The 18,664-nt window shown below is 55.9% G+C and overlaps 2 protein-coding genes across 3 annotated transcripts in view; one reads left to right on the forward strand and one right to left on the reverse strand.

Moving 5' to 3' along the window:
- On the forward strand, positions 1–13,542 carry TMEM132A (transmembrane protein 132A). 2 transcript variants are annotated; one of them, XM_020888124.2, is made up of 11 exons: positions 1–273; positions 2,844–3,058; positions 3,278–3,496; positions 4,389–4,720; positions 6,383–6,532; positions 7,537–7,735; positions 7,820–7,963; positions 9,466–9,668; positions 10,964–11,240; positions 11,645–11,836; positions 12,260–13,542. In XM_020888124.2, exons 1-11 carry the CDS (start codon positions 174–176, stop codon positions 13,307–13,309), a joined length of 3,081 nt encoding a protein of 1,026 aa, XP_020743783.2. In that variant the 5' UTR covers positions 1–173; the 3' UTR covers positions 13,310–13,542. The 2 variants fall into 2 exon arrangements, with proteins under 2 accessions (XP_020743783.2, XP_020743784.2); XM_020888125.2 differs by having other exon boundaries at positions 2–273; positions 7,540–7,735.
- SLC15A3 (solute carrier family 15 member 3) overlaps positions 13,462–18,664 on the reverse strand; it is a 14,968-nt gene continuing 9,765 nt past the window's right edge. The window contains exons 4-8 of the mRNA XM_020888126.2: positions 18,425–18,535; positions 17,470–17,638; positions 15,197–15,355; positions 14,238–14,393; positions 13,462–13,759 (exon numbers count right to left, since the gene is read on the reverse strand). Coding sequence (XP_020743785.2) covers positions 13,605–13,759; positions 14,238–14,393; positions 15,197–15,355; positions 17,470–17,638; positions 18,425–18,535 — 750 coding nt within the window. The 3' untranslated portion in view covers positions 13,462–13,604. The remainder of the gene's footprint in view (positions 13,760–14,237; positions 14,394–15,196; positions 15,356–17,469; positions 17,639–18,424; positions 18,536–18,664) is intronic.

Here is an 18,664-nt window from a genome sequence, read left to right on the forward strand (position 1 = left end):
TCCCACCCTCCTGCTCCAGCTCCGGCTCCCGCTCCATTGTCTGGGAACTGCAGCCGCCGGGCGGGCGGACCCGCGGTCGGGCGGGCTGCACCGGGGACTCACCCGGCCGGGAGATGCCGGGTGGATCGCGGCCACCTGAGCCGCCCGCCTAGTCCCCGCCTTCCTTGGGAAGGATGTGCGCCTGGATGGCGGGGCGCGCGGCGGCGGCTCCCCGGGGGCCCTGCGGCCCCTGGCTCTGCCTCCTGGTGGCCTTCGCCCTGGACATCGTGAGAGGTCAGCGGGAGGGACGGGGCGGGGCGAGGGGCAGCCGGGCCCAGACTGAGGCCGGGGACGGACGAGGGATGCTCGGGAGCCGGGAGTCTACGAGTTCTGGAACGAAACCCCGAGCCGGGTGGCCCGGCAGCGTGCCCTGAGGGTGGAGAGGTCTCACCCCCCGGGATCTGGCCCCCAGCCCCGGGCCTCTGTTGCCTCCGTCACTTGCATAACCTGGCAATTCCTTCCTGATCCAGGACCAGCGCGGTCCCCGGTCTCTCGCGCGTCATCCTCCCACCCTCGACGAGTCCCCGCACCTTCTGCGAGCTTCCCCTCCAGCCGGGACCTCTAACCTGGTTGCCTCCTGCCCCGCACGCACCAACTCCCTAATTGGCTGTCCAGAGAGCTGTAGCCCTGTGGCTTCTAGCCTCCTCCCCTCTGCCCAGGACCTGAGAGATCCTCACTGCCTTCCCCCTGCGCGGAGGAGCTCTCTGACCTTGGAGTCTCCAGAGGTTGCCCCATCCCTGCCTTCCTGAGTATGGGGATCCCTGGAGGAGGGGCAGAGCCTCCCCTGGACCCCGGGGGTGGGAGTCAGACTGCCCCTGGCGTGGACTGAGGCTGCTAGGCAGATGATGCCAGAGAGTGGGGGATAGTGAGACAGTCTCTGCCCCCTCCCCCCTCCCTCACAAGAGAGCTGAACTCTGAGTGATGGGAGTCCCTGGGAGTTAGGCCACAAGAGCATGTTGTAATTATCCAGGCAGCGGAGTAGACAAGAGGACCAGAAGCCAGGGTCTGACCCCGGGGAGCCAGTCACTCACCTGTTAAACTTGGGGGTGGGGGGGGGAGAGGTGAAGCTTCTCACCACAGGCTGCTTGGTGGGGAGGGTCTTGAAGGAGGTTGAAACCATCCAGTCCCCCAGCCCAGCAGTGGGGCTGAGAGTGAACTGGCTCTAGGGCTCCTTTCAACCACCTGCTCCCCTCCCTGGGGACCCAGCAGGAGCCTAATAACCCCTCACACAGAGAGAAGAGGAAAGGCTTGTCACATCTATTATGCAGCAGCAACAACCCCTCCTCCAGTGTGGCACGGTTTACAGAGCCTCCGCTGGCTACCATGTCACCAAGTGCTCCTTTTACTGGTGAGGAGATACTGACCCAAGCTTCATCAGGGCAGAGTTAGGACATAAATGCAGGTCTCCAGGCCCCCAGAGGGCCTCCCTTGTGGCTCAGCTGGTAAAGAATCCTCCTGCTGTGCGGGAGCCCTGGATTTGATCCCCGGGATGGGAAGATCCCCTGGAGAAGGGAAAGGCTACCCACTCCAGTATTCTGGCCTGGAGAATTCCATGGACTATAGATCATGGGATCGAAAAGAGTCAGACACGACTGAGGGACTTTCACTTCAGGTTCCCAGATCATGCACTCCAGGAATCGGGGATTCTGGGATGAGTGTGATAAGCGCCCTGGTCAACAGACAGGAAAACTAAGTCAAGAGGAGGCAGCCAGGGTGAGAGGGCAAGCAATCAAGGAGGGCTTCCTAAAGAAGGAGGCAACATTCACTCTTGGCCCTGAAAGAGGAGGGAGGCGAAGACAAGAGACCTACAGTCTAGGGAGTGAAGCCCGCAGGGGCCCAGTGGAAAGGAGCCCGGGATGGAGAGAGGGGGAGGCTGGAGAGACAGGTTGTGTAGTGGTTGGTGGCTGGGCTCTTTGACTCCCAACTCCACCACGCTCCAGCTATGGAACCCCACGCCAGTCCCTGAACCTCTCAACTTCATTTTCTACAACCATAAAATGGCATTAATAGTAATAAACCTAGTTCTCAGAGCTATTATAGAACACAAAAGCGTTAACATGTGCAAAGCATTTAAAATAGTAACTTGCACACAGTTAACTTTCAAAAAATTATTATTAGGACTAGCTAGTAGTCAGTTGATACAAACCAGATATGCTCTGAGGGGTCCTTTGCCCTTTTGAGTGTTGAATACTTTGACTCCCTCCCCAGGCTTACGTACGGTTCTTGCCCCTTACCCCATTCCCAGCTTGCCCTCCAATACCCAGCTGGGATGGGGTAGAAAGAAGCAAGTTTGAGAAACCAGTGCAAGGTTGCCATGGTGATGATACAGTGGCAGCAAGGGTGGATGCCCAGCCAAGTCTGGCCAAGGACCCAGGGGGCAGAGGAAGAGTCTCTATTTCTACAAAGCTCACCTCGTCACCATCTTTTATTACCACATGGACCCTGTCTGGGGAGGGCTTGGTGTCACACAAATGCCTTGGTGTCAGAGGCAGGTAGGTAGAGGGCAGGAGCCGGTGGGGGAAGAGGAGACATTGAGAAGGTTCTGCCAGTGGGAGGAAGGCCTGGGTCTGTGGAAGGCAGAAGGAGTGACTCAGAAGCTGGCAGTCAGTCCTGGATGGAGAGCCAAATCCCGGCCCCAGTTACCTGTGAAATGGGGAGACTCCCCCCTCCAACATCCTGGGAGAATGGGACTCAAAACTCTCTTCTTCCTCCACTGCCCATGACTGCTGTGCCCTGGGCAAAGCTGGGTTCAGCCCCTGCCCGCTCAGAAGCTGCCACCACCCCTACCCTTTCTCCCTCCTTAGTGGACTGTGACCAGGACCCCCTGGACCCCGTCTACCTGCCGGCGGCCCTGGGACTCCTGGATGCCCCTGAGCACTTCCGTGTGCAGCAGGTGGGCCGCTACCCCCCTGCTAACTCCTCTCTGGGCTCCCGATCTGAGACCTTTCTGCTCCTGCAGCCCTGGCCCAGGGCCCAGCCACTTCTCCGGGCCTCCTACCCACCCTTCGCCACTCAGCAGGTAAGGAGGCGCCGCCAGAGTCTCCTGGGCTACCGGGACTGAGAGCCGAGGTCTGCTATGTGTGGCTCAGGGCCCTTATGCAGCCCTAGACATGCTCCCCCTTTCCCAGAGGGGGAGAAGGAGACTTATCAAGGCTCTCTCTTACTAGCCTGAGATTTCGCGTCCCCCTGAGATTTCGCTAACACCCTGCTTTGCTGAGCACCCCCGTTCTCCCTCCAGGTCGTCCCTCCTCGGGTCACTGACCCACACCAACGTCCAGTCCCATGGGACGTGAGGGCTGTATCAGTGGAAGCGGCCGTGACCCCAGCAGAGCCCCACGGCCGTGTCCTCTTCCACCTCAGAGGGCAGGATTGGCCCCCAGGGCCTGGCAGCCTGCCCTGCGCCCGGCTCCATGCCACACACCCTGCAGGCACTGCTCACCGAGCCTGCCGCTTCCAGGTGAGTGGGGGCCCCACCTGGGCTGGCCCTGCTGCTGTGCCGGCCAGAGGGTGATCCCAGAATAGGGAAGAGAGGGCTCACCACTTCTGGGAGGTTTGGGGTTCACAGACCACCTGATTCCATTCCTGCTCTGCTAGCTCTCACAGAGCTCTGCTATTGGGGGCCCCTTGAGGAGTTCAGTCCATTGTACATGACTTTGGGCAAGTAACTTAATCTCTCTGAGGCTCAGTTTCTTCATCAGTAAAATGACATAATAGCAATTCTTACCTCATATGGGGCTGGAATAAAGAAATGAGGACTTCCCTGGTGGTCCAGTGGTTAAGACTCTGCCCTTCCCGTGTAGGAGGCGCAGGTTTGATTCTTGGTCAGGGAACTAGGATCCCACATGCTGTGAAGCATGGTGCAGCCAAAACAAAACAAAAATAGTAATTAAAAAAAATAGAATAAATGAGAGGGATGCAAGAATAGCTTTTGGCACAGTGCCTGGCACAAGAGCAATCCCTCAGTGGGTGTTTATATTATTGTTAGTATTGCTTTTATTGTTGCACTTTTCCCTCTTTGGCAGCCTAGCATGGGATTCCACTGGAGAGAGGTGTTCTGTGGGCTGTGGTTCTGAGACGCGTGAGCTGTAGTCAAGGCAGTCCCAGGGCATGATCAGGGGGAGGTGTTGGGGCTGGTTCACTTTGGAATAAGAATGTTCCCAAAGGTAGAAAAATGGCCAATGGTTCTAAGACCTAGCCTGTTGTGTTGCCAGCTGGCTGTGTCACCTGCTTGCATCTCTGGCCCATGCTGGCCCTGTGTTTGTGGACTCCAACTCTGGGTTTCCTGCCAGAGGATGGGTGCTGGGGCTCCCCTGCCCCACCACGCTGACCATGGCTGTGTGTCTTGGCAGCCATCCCTGGGCGCCTGTGTGGTGGAGCTGGAGTTCCCGTCGCACTGGTTCTCCCAGGGCTCCGCCACCCGGGCAGAGCTGGCCTACACGCTGGAGCCAGCAGCTGAAGGTCCTGGGGGCTGTGAGTCCGGTGGGGAGGAAGACCCCGGGGAGCAGGCCCTCCCAGTGGGCAGTGTGGAGCTGCGCCCAGCGGACCCCCCACAGCACCAAGAGGTGCCCCTGGATGAGGCAGTGACTCTGCGGGTGCCTGACGTGCCTGTGCGGCCCGGCCAGCTGTTCAGCGCCACCCTCCTGCTTCGGCACAACTTCACGGCTGGTGTCCTGACCCTGCGGTGAGCTGCCCAAGTCCCTGGGGATGGGTCAGAGGCAGGGAACTTCTGCAGGAAGACTGGGCAGGTGCCCCCTCCTCTTGGGGTCCTTATGGGATCCCTGACCTCTGCAAAACACGTGTCCATCAAACTCCCACCAGGCTAAGCACTGATAACAGGCAGGACCCTGCCATTGGGCAGGACCTTGAACTTGGAATCGGAAGTAGGAAGCTTCCCTCCCCCAGCACTTTTCTGAGACTCCTTGGTCCGGTGGGGCTAACGTTGTCCACAAGGCAATTATGCCTCCAGGGAGGGGAAACAGGAAGAGGACTTAGAAAGTGGTAAGTGCGGTGCCTGGGGGTGGTTAATGCTTGGATGCCCCAGGAGAGGTATTTGCCCCAGTCCCATTCATCTACATCTTTTCCCGCTGGCCACCCTCACCATGGTCGTTAGCCTTTGGACAGAGTTGGTTCCTTCCCATAGAAAGGCCCTCCTTTTCATGTCCTTTTCTTTAGGAAGTCCTCCCCACTCCACCCCAGCCATTCCCCCACCCCACTGTTACTGTTTGTGTGTGTCCCACCCCTGTGTCTCTCCCTCTCTTCTGCTTACTGGCACCATCGTTAGATCTTTCCTAGACTCTAAAAAGATGCCAAGCCCTGTGTCTTCACTCTGGAGCTCAGCAAAGAGCAAGGCCCAGTTCCCTAGTGGTAGGGAAGGGGACTGCATGGACATGGAGAGGATCATACTGTACCCAACTCTGCAGGGGCAGGGGTTAGAGGGTGTAGGCAGGGGAAATTCATCCTGTCACCAGGAAAGCTTTTTAAAGAAAATGGTATCTGTGTTGCTAGAGGCTTGAAGAATGAGCAGGTAAAGACAGGAAGGGTAGGGACTTCCCTGGTGGTCCAGTGGCTAAGACTCCGTGCTCCCAAAGCAGGGGGCCTGGGTTCCATCCCTGGTCAGATAACTAGATCACTCATGCCACAAGTAAAAGAGATCACAGGCTGAAATGAAAGATTCCACATGCCGCAATGAAGATCGAAGATCCTGCATGCTACAACCAAGACCCCGCTGTGCTGTGCTCTGTGTCACTCAGTCATGTCCAACTCTTCCAACCCCAAGGACTATATAGCCCGCCAGGCTCCTCTGTCCATGGGGATTCTCCAGGCAAGAATACTGGAGTGGGTTGCCATGCTGTCCACCAGGGGATCTTCCCAACCTAGGGATAGAACCCAGGTCTCCCGCATTGCAGGTGGATTCTTTACCCTTTGAGCCACCAGGGAAACCCAACTAAGACCCAGTGCAGCCTAAATAAATAAATATTTTATTTAAAAAAAAAAAGGAAGGCAGGAAGGGGCATGGTGGATGTGTACTTTGGGATCAACTAAAGCTAAAGGTGCCATGGAGAGATGTCACAACCGAAGAAGAAACTGGACCGACCAACCCTAGAAGGCCTCAGATGCCAGGCTAAGACTTGACCTTGTGGACTGTGGGGAGTCATAAGTGCTCTGTGAATGAGGAGAGCTGTGTGATAGGCAGGGCCTGCATTGAGATGGGGTCCCCCTGGGTTGGAGGGTGGTGGGGAGAAGATTCAGACCAGAGCTCCTTATCTTTCTGCTCCAATCCAGCCCACACTTCAGCACACACCACCCCACCCGCGACAAACTGTACCTATGTCCCCTCCCCCAGGATCAAGGTAAAGAAGGGGCTGCATGTGATGGCTGCCCGCCTAGCCCAGCCCACCCTCTGGACTGCCAAGCTGGACCGCTTCAAGGGCTCCAAGCACCACACCACTCTCATAACCTGCCATCGAGTCGGGCCAGTGGAGCCAAACTCCAGGTGGGTACTATCTTCCCACGAGGGGTAGTGTGGGGGAGGGATGGTCCTAGAGTGCAAGTGGGCAGATTTATGGGGCTGGAGGCTTCCACGCAGCCCCCTCGTATTCGCATGTAGTCAGGCACAAGAGCAGTCTCCTTCAAGGAAGCAGCACAAAACAGATATCTTTCCTTCACTCAGCTACTATTTATCCATCTTTTGGCACATGCCAGGTACAGTGTCTGTGAGTCTTATTCCAGATGACATCAACCTGTCCTGGCCACCCCGTCACAACTCTCACAGCCACTACCCCACCTCCGACTCCCACTACATGCGTCCATTTTTCCAGGCTGTTAATATTTCCCCAAAAGCCCAGCTGCAGTTCTTAAACACTTATGAACTCTTCTTATTCATGCCCTGCACCTGGGTCAAGGCCTTGGACTTTGTAGCCTCTGTTTGAATTCTAGTTCTGATACTTTTTGGATAAATATCTTAGGCAAGCTGGTGAAGCCCACCTCCCCCATTCCCACCCCAGCCTCTGTTTCCTCACCTGTGAAATGGACATCACGATGCACCCCTTATAGTCTATGAAAATAAGATACCACACAGCACATTTATAGGCCAGTTTCTGGCACATAGTAGGCACTTGATCAAAGGAAGCTGTGAGATTCTTTATAATTCAGGGGTCGAATGCCAGTCCTGGGACTCAGAATTGAATCTTCCTCTTTGGTGTTTTATGCCACCCTGATGGCTATGGAAGGCAGAGGTTAGCAAGCCTCCCAGGGGTTGGTAAAGTGGCTACTTGGATCTTGAGTGGATACTGGGACTTTGGAGCCAGTATGCTTGGGTTTCATCCCAGCTCTGCCACTTTTCACTGCATGACCTTGGGCAAGTTATATAACCTCTGTACCTCAGTTACCTCATCTGTAAAATGGGGATAATCATAGGACTGACCTCACCAAGACAGCAAGTGCTCATGACAATGCCTGACTGCTAGCAAGCACTCAGATTCTGTCTCTTCTGGCCAGCAGCCCCCTTGAACTGTCCGAGTTCCTGTGGGTGGACTTTTTGGTGGAGAATGGCACCAGTGGGGGCGTGGCAGTCACTCGCCCTGTCACCTGGCAGCTGGAGTACCCAGGCCAGGCCCCCGAAGCAGAGAAGGACAAAATGGTGTGGGAGATCCTGGTGTCGGAGCGGGACATAAGAGCCCTCGTCCCACTGGCCAAGGTAACGGGTCCGCAGCTTTTCCCAGCCAGGCTGGGGGGCAGGTGAGGTGGAGAGCTTGGAGCTGAGCTTCTCCTGCACCCCCAGGCTGAGGAGCTCGTGAACACGGCGCCGTTGACTGGAGAGCCGCGGCGCGTCCCTGTGCGCCTTGTCACCGTGGACAGTGGCGGAGCTCTGGTGGAGGTGACAGAACACATCGGCTGCGAGTCGGCCAACACACAGGTCCTGCAGGTGAGTGGCACGTGGGAGCTGTACCTGCTTGATGCACACACAGAGTTCCTCCTTTCCCAATCAGGTCCCCATAAAACAGCTTCTTTTTCTTTTTTTCAATCTTTTGGCCATGCTGCATGGCATGTAGGATCTTAGTTCCCTGACCAGGCACTGAACCTGTGGCCCCTGCATCAGCAGCGTGGAGTGTTAACCACTGGACCACCAAGGGAGTCCCAGAGAGCAGCCTCTTCTTGATACAAGCGATCTCACGAGGGGAACCAGAGCTTTGGTCCCACCAACTCTCTCCAAAGTCAAGTGGGAGCTGTACCACCCCAAAGCCCCCAGTTCAGGCATTTTTCCATTCATTACTGCATTGGCAGATGAACTGACATGGGAGGGTTAAAAGCATGTACTTTACAGTGGGAAAGTCTTCGTTTGAAACCCATCTTTGTTATCAACTAACTGTGTGACTATGGGCAAGTCTCAACCACTCTGAGCCTCCGTTTCCTAAGCTTTAAAATGAAAATATATTTTAGGGATGTTGTAAGAATTCAAAGCACTCTGAGAGGGACTTCCTTGGCTGCCCAGTGGTTAAGACTTCTCTTTCCAATGCATGGGGTGTGGGTTTGATCCCTGGTCAGGGAGCCAAGATCCCACATGCCTCCCAGCCAAAAACCAAAATATAAAATGGAAGCAGGATTATAATAAATTCAGTAAAGACTTTAAAATGGTCCACATAAAAAAAGAAAAAAAAAGGCACCCTAAGACTGCATTCAGTAAAGCAGAGGCTGAAACACCAGCAGCTGCTGCTGTTACATTTGTTGTTGTTCAGTTACTCAGTCGTGTCCGACTCTCTGCAACCCCATAGACTGCAGCACACTGGGCTTCCCTGTCCTTCACTGTCTCCCAGAGTTCACTCACTCATGTCCATTGAATCAGTGATGCCATCCAACCATCTCATCCTCTGTTGTAGAATGATAAAATAATGACAACTATCATTATTTGAGCCTTGAAATAATCTGTAAGGTTAAAAAAAAAAAAGCAGGGCAATGTTCTCCAATCAAAGTTCTAAGAGAGGGAAGCCCAGAGGCTTTACTTCCTAAATCCTGGCTGCCTGAGTGAAAGTGTCCTTTGCTACCTGTGCCAGGTAGCATTATGTAAGTGATTGCTACCTGAGAGTCCTTGGATGGATAGGCCTGCCTTGCCCTCAGCCTTTGTCCACCAAAGCACTAATGAGGAGCCAAACTTGTGTATTCAAACCCTTACCTGCTGGGGGAAAGATTTTGTTGTATGCAAAAAGCCAGTTTCCCCAACAGCCCCAGGTAAACTCAGGGAAGGGCGGTACCTCCCTGGGCAATGGATCTTGGCTGCATGGGAAAATCTCAGGGAAGCCATACCTTATAGTGGAACACTGAATGAATTTCAGCCTTACCCTTTCTTATGGGGCAGGAGTCAGAAATACTCTCTGGTCTGCACCTGTCCGCTGTGGCTAAGCCCACCCCCTGCCCTCTGGCCTTCCACAGGTGTCCGAGGCCTGTGACGCTGTGTTTGTGTCCGGCAAGGAGAGCCGGGGCGCTCGGGGGGTGCGGGTGGATTTCTGGTGGCGCCGGCTGCGGGCCTCGCTGCGGATGACCGTGTGGGCCCCACTGCTGCCCCTGCGCATCGAAGTGACTGACACCACCCTCGAGCAGGTCCGAGGCTGGAGGGTACCTGGCCCAGCGGAAGGGTGAGTGGAGCCCTGGGGAAGCTGGCCGGCTTTGGCGAAGTCCCTCTGGGACTGAGCGTGCGGGGAGGGGGGCGGCATACCGCCATAAACCCGAATTGAAGTGTGAAAAACTGCCCTGTGGTGTGCAGTTCCTTCTGCCCCTGCCTGCCCTTCACACAGTCTCTGACCGCTGTTTGTAACTGCTGACCTCCACGCCTCTCCTCCTTCCCTGCCTCTTTAATAGTACATATCACTTCTAACATACCGCATGATCAGGTTAATCTTGCTTGTGGTCTGACTATCCCCCTCCGCACTCCTCCCCTCGAAGGAGAGGGCTTTATTCTGTTCTCTGCTGTGTCCTCAAGATAGCACCTAGCTCAATAACTATTGAGGGGATCCCCCCAGAGCCCAAGAGTGAGGGGGCCTCAGGCCTCAGGAATCTGCCCTCCCAGGCCCTCCAGAGATGGAGCATTCGTAGGTCTCCTCCAATAACAGAGCATCCCCTTGCCTCAGTTCAGTTCAGTTGCTCAATCGTGTCCCACTCTGCAATCCCATGGACTGCAGCACGCCGGACCTCCCTGTCCATCACCAATTCCCGGAGTTTAATCAAACTCATGTCCATTGAGTTGGTGATGCCATCCAACCAGCTCATCCTCTGTTGTCCTCTTCTCCTGCTTTCAATCTTTCCCAGCATCAGGGTGTTTTCAAATGAGTCAGTCCTTCACATCAGGTGGCCAAATATTGGAGTTTCAGCTTCAACATCAGTCCTTCCAGTGAATATTCAGGACTGATCTCCTTTAGGATGGACTGGTTGGATCTCCTTGCAGTCCATGGGACTCTCAAGAGTCTTCTCCAACACCACAGTTCAAAAGCATCAATTCTTCCGCGCTCAGCTTTCTTTATAGTCCAACTCTTACATCCATATCTGACTACTGGAAGAACCATAGCCTTGACTAGACGGACCTTTGTTGGCAAAGTAATGTCTCTGCTTTTTAATATGCCGTCTAGGTTGGTCATAACTTTTCTTCCAAGGAGTAGGCATCTTTTAATTTCATGGCTGCAGTCACCATCTGCAGTGGTTTTGGAGCCCCCCAAAATAAAGTCTGTCACTGTTTCCCCTCGCCTCACGCATAGTCAAAAAGTTCCAATTAGGAGCCAGAGGGGACAGGGGCGCGGCGTCAGCAGGTGGAAGGACCAGATCACTGAGGCGCGACTGTGGGCGGGGTTTGGATAACCTGCCCCCCCACCTGGAGGCGGGGCCTTTCGTGGGCGGGGCCCGCGCTGACGCCCCTCCCCCGGGTCGCCCCTTCCCTCAGAGCGCTGGAGCCGGAGGCCGCGGGGGTCGAGGAGGCAGAGCGGCGAGCCCGCGGCTGCCGCCTGCAGTACCAGCGCGCCGGCGTGCGCTTCCTTGTCCCCTTCGCTGCCCATCCGCTGGACGGCGGCCGCCGCCTCACCCATCTGCTCGGCCCGGACTGGCTGCTGGACGTGTCCCACCTCGTGGCGCCGCACGCCCGTGTGCAAGACCCACGCGTAGCCTCGCTGGAAGGAGGCCGGGTCCTGGTGGGCCGGGAGCCCGGTGTCACCTCCATCGAGGTGAGCAGACGCCCCGAAAAGGGCGTATGGAGGTGACTCCCAGAATATTAATGGGCAGGTGCAAAGAGTGTCGGAATGGCCTAGAGTGCACCTGGGGAAGTTTGAGCCCAGGGGACGGGGGATTGGGTCAGAATAGGGCGGCCGTGTAATGGGGGCGAAGTCCTCAAAGTATGAAGGGCAGGGGTTGGGTGTGTGGGGCCTAGGTCTTGAGAGAGGAGGGAACTGTCCCTTAGGAGTGGGATTGTGGTCCAAGTATATATAGGGTGTGTGGTTTGGGTGCAGAAGGTGGGAAAGCTGCCTAGCTCATAAACCAGATCCCTCTGTAGGGGTGCTGGGTTCTTCAAATAGAGAGGCTGACTGTGAATGATACCTCTCCCCCACTTCCAACTCCCTCTCACCCTCAGGTGCGCTCCCCACTGTCTGACTCCATCCTCGGGGAGCAGGCGCTGGCTGTGACAGATGACAAGGTCTCCGTGCTGGAGCTGCGGGTGCAGCCGGTGATGGGCATCTCACTGGCCCTAAGCCGGGGCACTGCCCACCCCGGGGAGGTCACAGCCACGTGCTGGGCGCAGTCCGCCCTTCCCGCCCCAAAGCAGGTGACACGCTGCGGGGTCAGGGGGTTGAGGTCGACATCTCCAGCTGGGGGTTGATAACCAGAGGGATGGGAGGTACCTCCACCCTTCACCTTAGGGTTTTCAGGATGAGGACTGACTCCCTGTAAAGTAGTGAGCTCTCTGCAGCTGGCGGTGATCAAGCAGTGACTGGCTGGAGTATGGCAGTGGGAGGTTATTAGAGGGCTCTAACTGAGGACCCTCCCAATGACTCAGACCCCGGGGCCGAGTAGCAGACAGGTGATTGACGCATGTCCCCTCTCTCCCTGTGTCTTGTCCCTCTCTGCCTGTCTGTTTTCTCTCTGGTCTCTTCTCCTCCTCCGTGTGGCCTGTGTCCCGTGGGAGTGGTCTCTGTGTGCATGCGTGCGTGCCCTCGCGTGTCTCTGCCCGTGTCTGTGTGCCCCACAGGAGGTGGCCTTCTCCCTGTGGCTGTCCTTCTCTGACCACACCCTGGCCCCCGCCGAGCTCTACGACCACCATGACCTGGGACTGTCCGTCTCGGCCGAGGAGCCCGGTGCCGTGCTGCCAGCTGAGGAGCAGGGTGCCCATCTCCGGGTGGTGGTGAGTGGGGCGGGTGCCGAGGGGCTGCCCCTGCACGTGGCTCTGCACCCCCCGGAGCCCTGCCGCCGCGGCCGCCACCGTGTGCCCCTGGCCTCCGGCACTGCCTGGCTAGGGCGGCCCCCTGCTCCCACCCCGGCCCCTGCCCTCCCATCCAGCCCAGCTCAGAGCTCGTCGCCAGCTCCAGAGGCCAGCGTGGGTGGAGGACGGCGGGCAGCAGGCAGCATGGGGGGCAGTGGGGATGTGAGGGGCAAGTTCGAGCAGACAGAGGAGGAGGCCGGGAAGGAGGAGGCAGAAGCGAGGGAGGAGGAGGAGGGAGAGGAGGAGATGGTTCCCGCCCCTCAGCGGGTCACCGAGCTAGAGCTGGGCATGTATGCCCTGCTGGGCATCTTCTGTCTGGCCATCCTCATCTTCCTGGTCAATGGCGTGGTCTTCGTGCTGCGCTACCAGCGCAAGGAGCCTCCCGACGGTGCTGCTGACCCTGCCTCCCCCCAGCCCCACAACTGGGTCTGGCTGGGCACCGACCAGGAGGAACTGAGTCGCCAGCTGGACCGGCAGTCCCCTGGCCCGCCCAAGGGGGAGGGGGGCTGCCCTTGCGAGAGTGGGGGAGGAGGGGAGGCCCTGACCCTGGCCCAGGCCCAGGCCCCTGCTGGGGGCACCACCAGCTCCTCGGGCACCCTGGCCAGGAAGGAAGCCGGGGGGCGGAGGAAGCGTGTGGAGTTTGTGACGTTTGCGCCAGCGCCCCCGGCCCAGCTGCCCGAGGAGCCGGTGGGGCCTCCGGCCGTGCAGTCCATCCTGGTGGCGGGCGAGGAGGACATCCGCTGGGTGTGTGAGGACATGGGGCTGAAGGACCCCGAGGAGCTGCGCAGCTACATGGAGCGGATCCGGGGCAGCTCCTGACCCTCCCGGCCTGCCTGGCCCGGCGCCGTGGCCTCCAGCCCGGGCAGCCTCCCACTCATCCTCTGGTGCTTGTTGATCTGAGTCCCTGCCTGGTCCCTCGCCGGAACTCCCACCCAGGCCCCCTCTGCCCTGCCCCTTGTCATGGACCGTGGTCGTGAGGAAGGGCTCATGGCCCTTATTTATGAGAACCATTTCATCCTAAAGTCCGGTACAGAATTAAACTGAGGACACCAGCCAGGGACTGCCGCTGTCTGTGTTGGGGGAAGAGAGGCGGGGGTGGGGGATGGGGCCCTGTTCAGCCACAGTCCCTCCTGGGACAGTTTTGGGGGGCTGGGCCCTTGGCCACCTTCTCATAGCGACCAGTGATCATGATGAACAGCACGGCTGCGGCAGCCTGAATGCCGGCCAGCAGGAAGAAGTAGAGGTCCATTCGGTATTTGTTGATGTTCCCTGGAGAAAGGAGGGGTTGGTGTTTGGGTCAGGGTGGGGCTGTCCTGGAGCTGGCAGCTGAAGTCACAGTGGGCAATGACTGGGATCTGAACACACTGGGCAGATGGTCCTCCAGCACTGGGCTGCCCTGGGTGTTGCCTGTGGCGTCTACAATGTCCTGTTAGCTGGCTGTTCTTTCAGGGGCTTAAAACAGACCAAGAAAGGTGACCCTTAACCAGAATGGCAGGGTTCCAGAAGCAGGAAGGCGCCTTGGAGGTCTGCTGAGTTCATAGACTCCTTTTGGATAGTTAGGGTCATGGAGGCCCAAGGAGGGGAGGCCACGCTGTGGGCGATGAGCTAGGTTTGGGCTCCAACCCCATTCTCCTGAGTCTAACGTGCCACTTCCTTCTGCCTGGGGTCAAAGCACTTAGCAGCTGACATCCCCTTTCTAAGCCTCCTTCCAACCGTGTCCCATTCCCGGGGAGCCCCCCAGACTCACCATTATCCTCCGGGGAGTACAGCCAGCCCCCCGGCAGTGACAGTAGTCCCACCAGGCTGGAGCCCAGTAGTGAGCCCACCCCGGACAGGCAGAAGAAGATGCCCATCATAGCACCCTGCATGGAGCGTGGGGCCTCTGAGTATGCAAACTCCAGGCCTGCAGAGAGGGAGGAAGGATTATCCAAGGGGCTGGGGGAGGAGCAGAGAACAGGCTCAGGCCCCAGCCTGCAGGGTCACAGCCCCCACCCCGCCCCCACCAAGCCTCCCTCCTGGCCTCCCCCAGATGGCCCCTTGCCTCTGCCCGGCTCATCTTCCCGGTCTGGACGTGTCCTCTTGACTGCTCCCACACTGCTGTCTCCCCTCTGCCCCTTCCTCCTGGGTCTCCCACTTCAAAGATGGCACCGCTGAGCCAGCCCAGTCTTCACCCTCTCTGCCCAGCTTTCACATCATCACCATGTCATTTTGATTCAACCTCAGAAGTCTCTTCCCAAAGTCTGTCCCTGCCCCTGTTCCCTCTGCTCTGGGCCACATGAACAAAGGGAGGGCAGAGAGGACCCCCGTCTGCCCAGGGGCCTTGGAGAGGGCCTCGTGGAGGAGACGGCAGTCAGACTGGGAGGGGAAGTCTAAGTCCCCTTAGACTGAAGGAGAAATAGGAGTTCACATCCAATCTGTGAAATACGGAGGTAGAGGGGACAGCAAGTACAAAGACACAGAGGGTGGGGAACATGGCACCAGGGGGGCTGGGGGGAAATTGGTATGGGAAGTGTCTTATTCACCTCTAATCCCCACTGGGATTAGTGCTGACAAGTCCCCCCTGGGTGACTGCAGCCCTGCTCAGAAGACCCTGCCTGCCTCCACGAAGACAAGCTCCAGAGGCTGATCCCATGAAACCTCTGACTTCAAGGCACCACCATGCAGAGCCCATCACCTGTGCAAGAGCAGGGGAGGGGTCCAGGGTACCTGCAATGCTGGCAAAAATCTCACTGATCCCGATGAGCAGGTACTGAGGGGTCTGCCACCAGATGGACAGTGGTGCTGCATAGTACGTGTCCCGCCCAATCTGCTGGGACACTGTCTGGTTGTGATTGATGTATTCTAAACGCTTCATCTCCAGGATTCCTGGTGGCAGAGAGAAGGAATAGTCAGATCCACTGTGGGCAGCTTGTGCTAAATCTCTTCAGTCATGTCCAACTCTTTGCGACCCCATGGACTGCAGCCCACCAGGTTCCTCTGTCCATGGGATTCTCCAGGCAAGAATACTGGAGTGGGTTGCCATGCCCTTCCCCAGGGAATCTTCCCAAATCAGGGATTGAACCCATGTCTCTTATGTCTCCTGCATTGGCAGGAAGGCTCTTTACCACTAGCACCACCTGGGAAGCCTTTAGGCAGCTTTGCCCATGACAGACCTTGGCAAGTAGTGGGTATTCACTAAGTAGCTAGTGATTGACCAGGCATCAGGTAAGGAAATTAATACTGGCCCTTCAACTATTCCCTTTTTGCCTTGGCTGCTAGGAAGCTCAGAACTAGATTTTGCACTCAATAAGAGTAACAGCTCTTATTAATTGAGAGCCTGTTATGGGTGAGACACCTAGTATGCATTCTCGTAAATGAGAAAGAGAACTTTAAGCAATCAGCCCCAAGTCACAAAGCTGATAAGTGGTTGGGGCTGTCCTTGTGCCTCAGTGTGTCTGGTTTCAAAGCTGGTCCATGCCCGTGATATCACATGACTCCTCTGCTGCAGCATCAAGTATTACAGTAGCATTTCTACCTGGCTTTCAAGTTTATTTTCTCTCCCTTCATTGCTTAGGAGACAGCTGTGCTCTCATGGAACGAACACCGTTTATGTAATTAAGTGACTTCGGTTCCAGTCATGGCCCTGCCACTGGTTAGTTGTGTGACCTTGGGCCAATCACTTAACCTCTCTGAGACCCAGTACTTTTATGCAAGAAGTTCAGTGGTAATAAATTCATCTGCAATGCAGAAAACTTGGGTTCGATCCCTGGGTCGGGAAGATCCCCTGGGGAAGGTATTGCCTACCCACTCCAGTATTCTTATCTAGAGAATCCCATAGACAGAGGAGCCTGGCAGTCTACAGTCCATGGGGTCACAAAGAGTTGGACATGACTGAGTGAGCACGCACGCAGGAATAAAAATCCCAGGATTCTTGTGAGGGTGATATAGGACAAAATTTACCAAAGTACCTAGCTGAAAAACAATCTACTTTGTGGTTTTCATCCTTTCATCCTCAGTTAACAAACTCAATACTGTTTACTGAGCTTTAATTCCTTTGGCTCCTACTTATGATCCAGGCATGGTGCTGAGTGATTTACTGACTTCATCTTATTTAATCCTCACAACACTCCTGTTAGACCACATTCCATAAGGGCAGAGCCCAGGCCCTGCATAGTGTCTGAATGAATTACTCTCTCCTTTTTAAAGATGAAGTTCAGAGACACTAAGAAACTTCAGGATCATTATGCCACAAAGTGAGAGGGCTGAGGTCAGTACAGTGGCATGCAAAGCTTCTTTTATCAGAGCCCTTTCTTGTAAGTGGCTTTGCAGCTTCAAATCCTTTTGAAATGGAAGAAGGAAAAGAATAAATAGTGAATACTTTTTGGAAAAAGTCCCCCATCCACTGAACAGCTGTGTGTCTTTGGAAAACACATTCTACACACTTATTGAATACCTATGTTCATTATTCGTGTTGTTGTTGTTCAGTTGCTCAACAAAGTGTGTCTGAGTCTTTGCAACCCCTTGGACTGTAACCTGCCAGGCTCCTCTGTTCATGGGATTCTCTAGGCAAGAATACTGGAGTGGTTTGTCATACCCTTCTCCAGGGGATCTTCCTGACCCAGGGATCAAACCTGGGTCTCCCACATTGCAGGCAGATTCTTTACCATCTGAGCCACCAGGGAAGCCCTCATTATTCATAGCAGTGAATTAAAAAAGAAAAAGAAAAAAATTTTCCTGCCTTCAGGGAGCTTACATCCCACTGGGGAAAATCTTTTTTCCTCTCTTGACCTGAGCTTCCTTATCTGTCAAAAATGAGAAGAGGCTGGACTCAAGGAGGAGGGTCTCTTTCAGTTCACATCTTCCAGAAACCAAGACTGGCACCTACAGGTGGAGGGTGTACTTGGCCCGGACCCACAGCTCCATAATCAGCCCCTGGGGGAACCAGCCTCCCTCCAGCCCCAGACAAAGGCCATCCCACTCCCCCAGGCCCCACACTGCACCTGCCACAATGACCGAGGTGAAACCAAAGAACATCCCCAGTGCCATCTTCTGCAGAGCAGAGGGAAGCAGCTTGCAGCGCAGCAGTAGAGGGTCAAGCAGGTGGTCCTTTACAGGCACCAGAATCAGCAACACCACGACATTGGCCAGGAGCAGCCAGGCTTCTGGGATCTGCAAGAAGAAACCAAGAGGGGCAGGTGAGCGGAGCAGAAGGAGCTCTGGACTAGAGTCGGCAGACCTGGGCTCCATCCAGACTGTCCCTGCGTGACCCGGAGTCAAGTCTGTTCCCCTCCCCTGAATGCACACATCTCGGCTGTGCAACTAGGGGATGGATTAGATCAGGGATGGCAAGCAGCATTCTTTAACTTCTGTCAATTGGCTGTGGCTGCCTGGAACGTTCATGGGCTCAGCATGAAAGAATGTTGAGATTGATTAGTGATGTCTGCCATGGGCAAGGAGTGAAGTTTAGTAGCAAATATTCAGTTAGCCAAAATGTTCATTGAAGTTCTTTCATAAGGTGTTACAGAAAAACTTGAACGAACTTTTTGCCTACCCAATATGTCATTTATCTGCCAGTTTGATTTTAAGAGTCTCTGAGGTGGCAAGGACCTGGTTTGGGAAGTCCTGGTGCAAGGCAGAGATCTGAGTATCTGAGGTTCCAGAGAGGGAGCGAATGAGGAAGAGATAAGAATGCCCTGAGTGTGTGTGATCTGAGAGTCTGGTGCAAACTGGCAGTCAGGCCCACTTCAGAGCAGCGGTAGAGTGAAGCTGGCCAGAAGTCTTGTATGTAGCTGAGCTTTACGGCAGGATGCCTGGACCTCCAGGTGCGTTTTCTATAGTCCAAGGATGCTCTGCCACTAGGAGACAGGAGTGTGGAGGCTGCTTCAGTCTTCTTTTTCTCAAAGGAAGCCCCCAGCCTGGCCCGAGATTGGGGCTGAACGCACATGTGTCTCTCACCTTGTAGACACTGCTCTGGACCCTCAGATCCTCGGATCTGTTGGTAGGGTAGTTGGGGAAGATGTTCGGGATTTGGAGGTGAAGACCTTGCAGGACGTACGTGGACTGCATCTGCCGAGAGAGCTAGAGATGAGGCTGGAACAGAGCTGGCCACCTCACCTCCACCCCAGGACACTCCCAGCTCCAAGTCAGGTACTCCTCTGCAGTAGTACAGGGCGGCCAGGCAGCAGTCCCCTTTCC

Source organism: Odocoileus virginianus, chromosome 28 (genome assembly GCF_023699985.2).
Source record: "Odocoileus virginianus isolate 20LAN1187 ecotype Illinois chromosome 28, Ovbor_1.2, whole genome shotgun sequence".
Taxonomy (NCBI): Eukaryota; Metazoa; Chordata; class Mammalia; order Artiodactyla; family Cervidae; genus Odocoileus; species Odocoileus virginianus.

Bases quoted from the DNA above. Each gene is read 5' to 3' on its own strand.
- TMEM132A (XM_020888124.2), top strand. From the start codon at position 174: ATGTGCGCCTGGATGGCGGGGCGCGCGGCGGCGGCTCCCCGGGGGCCC. The intron at 274-2,843 runs GTCAGCGGGAGG...CTCCCTCCTTAG, and splicing joins CGCCCTGGACATCGTGAGAG to TGGACTGTGACCAGGACCCC. The intron at 3,059-3,277 runs GTAAGGAGGCGC...TTCTCCCTCCAG, and splicing joins CACCCTTCGCCACTCAGCAG to GTCGTCCCTCCTCGGGTCAC.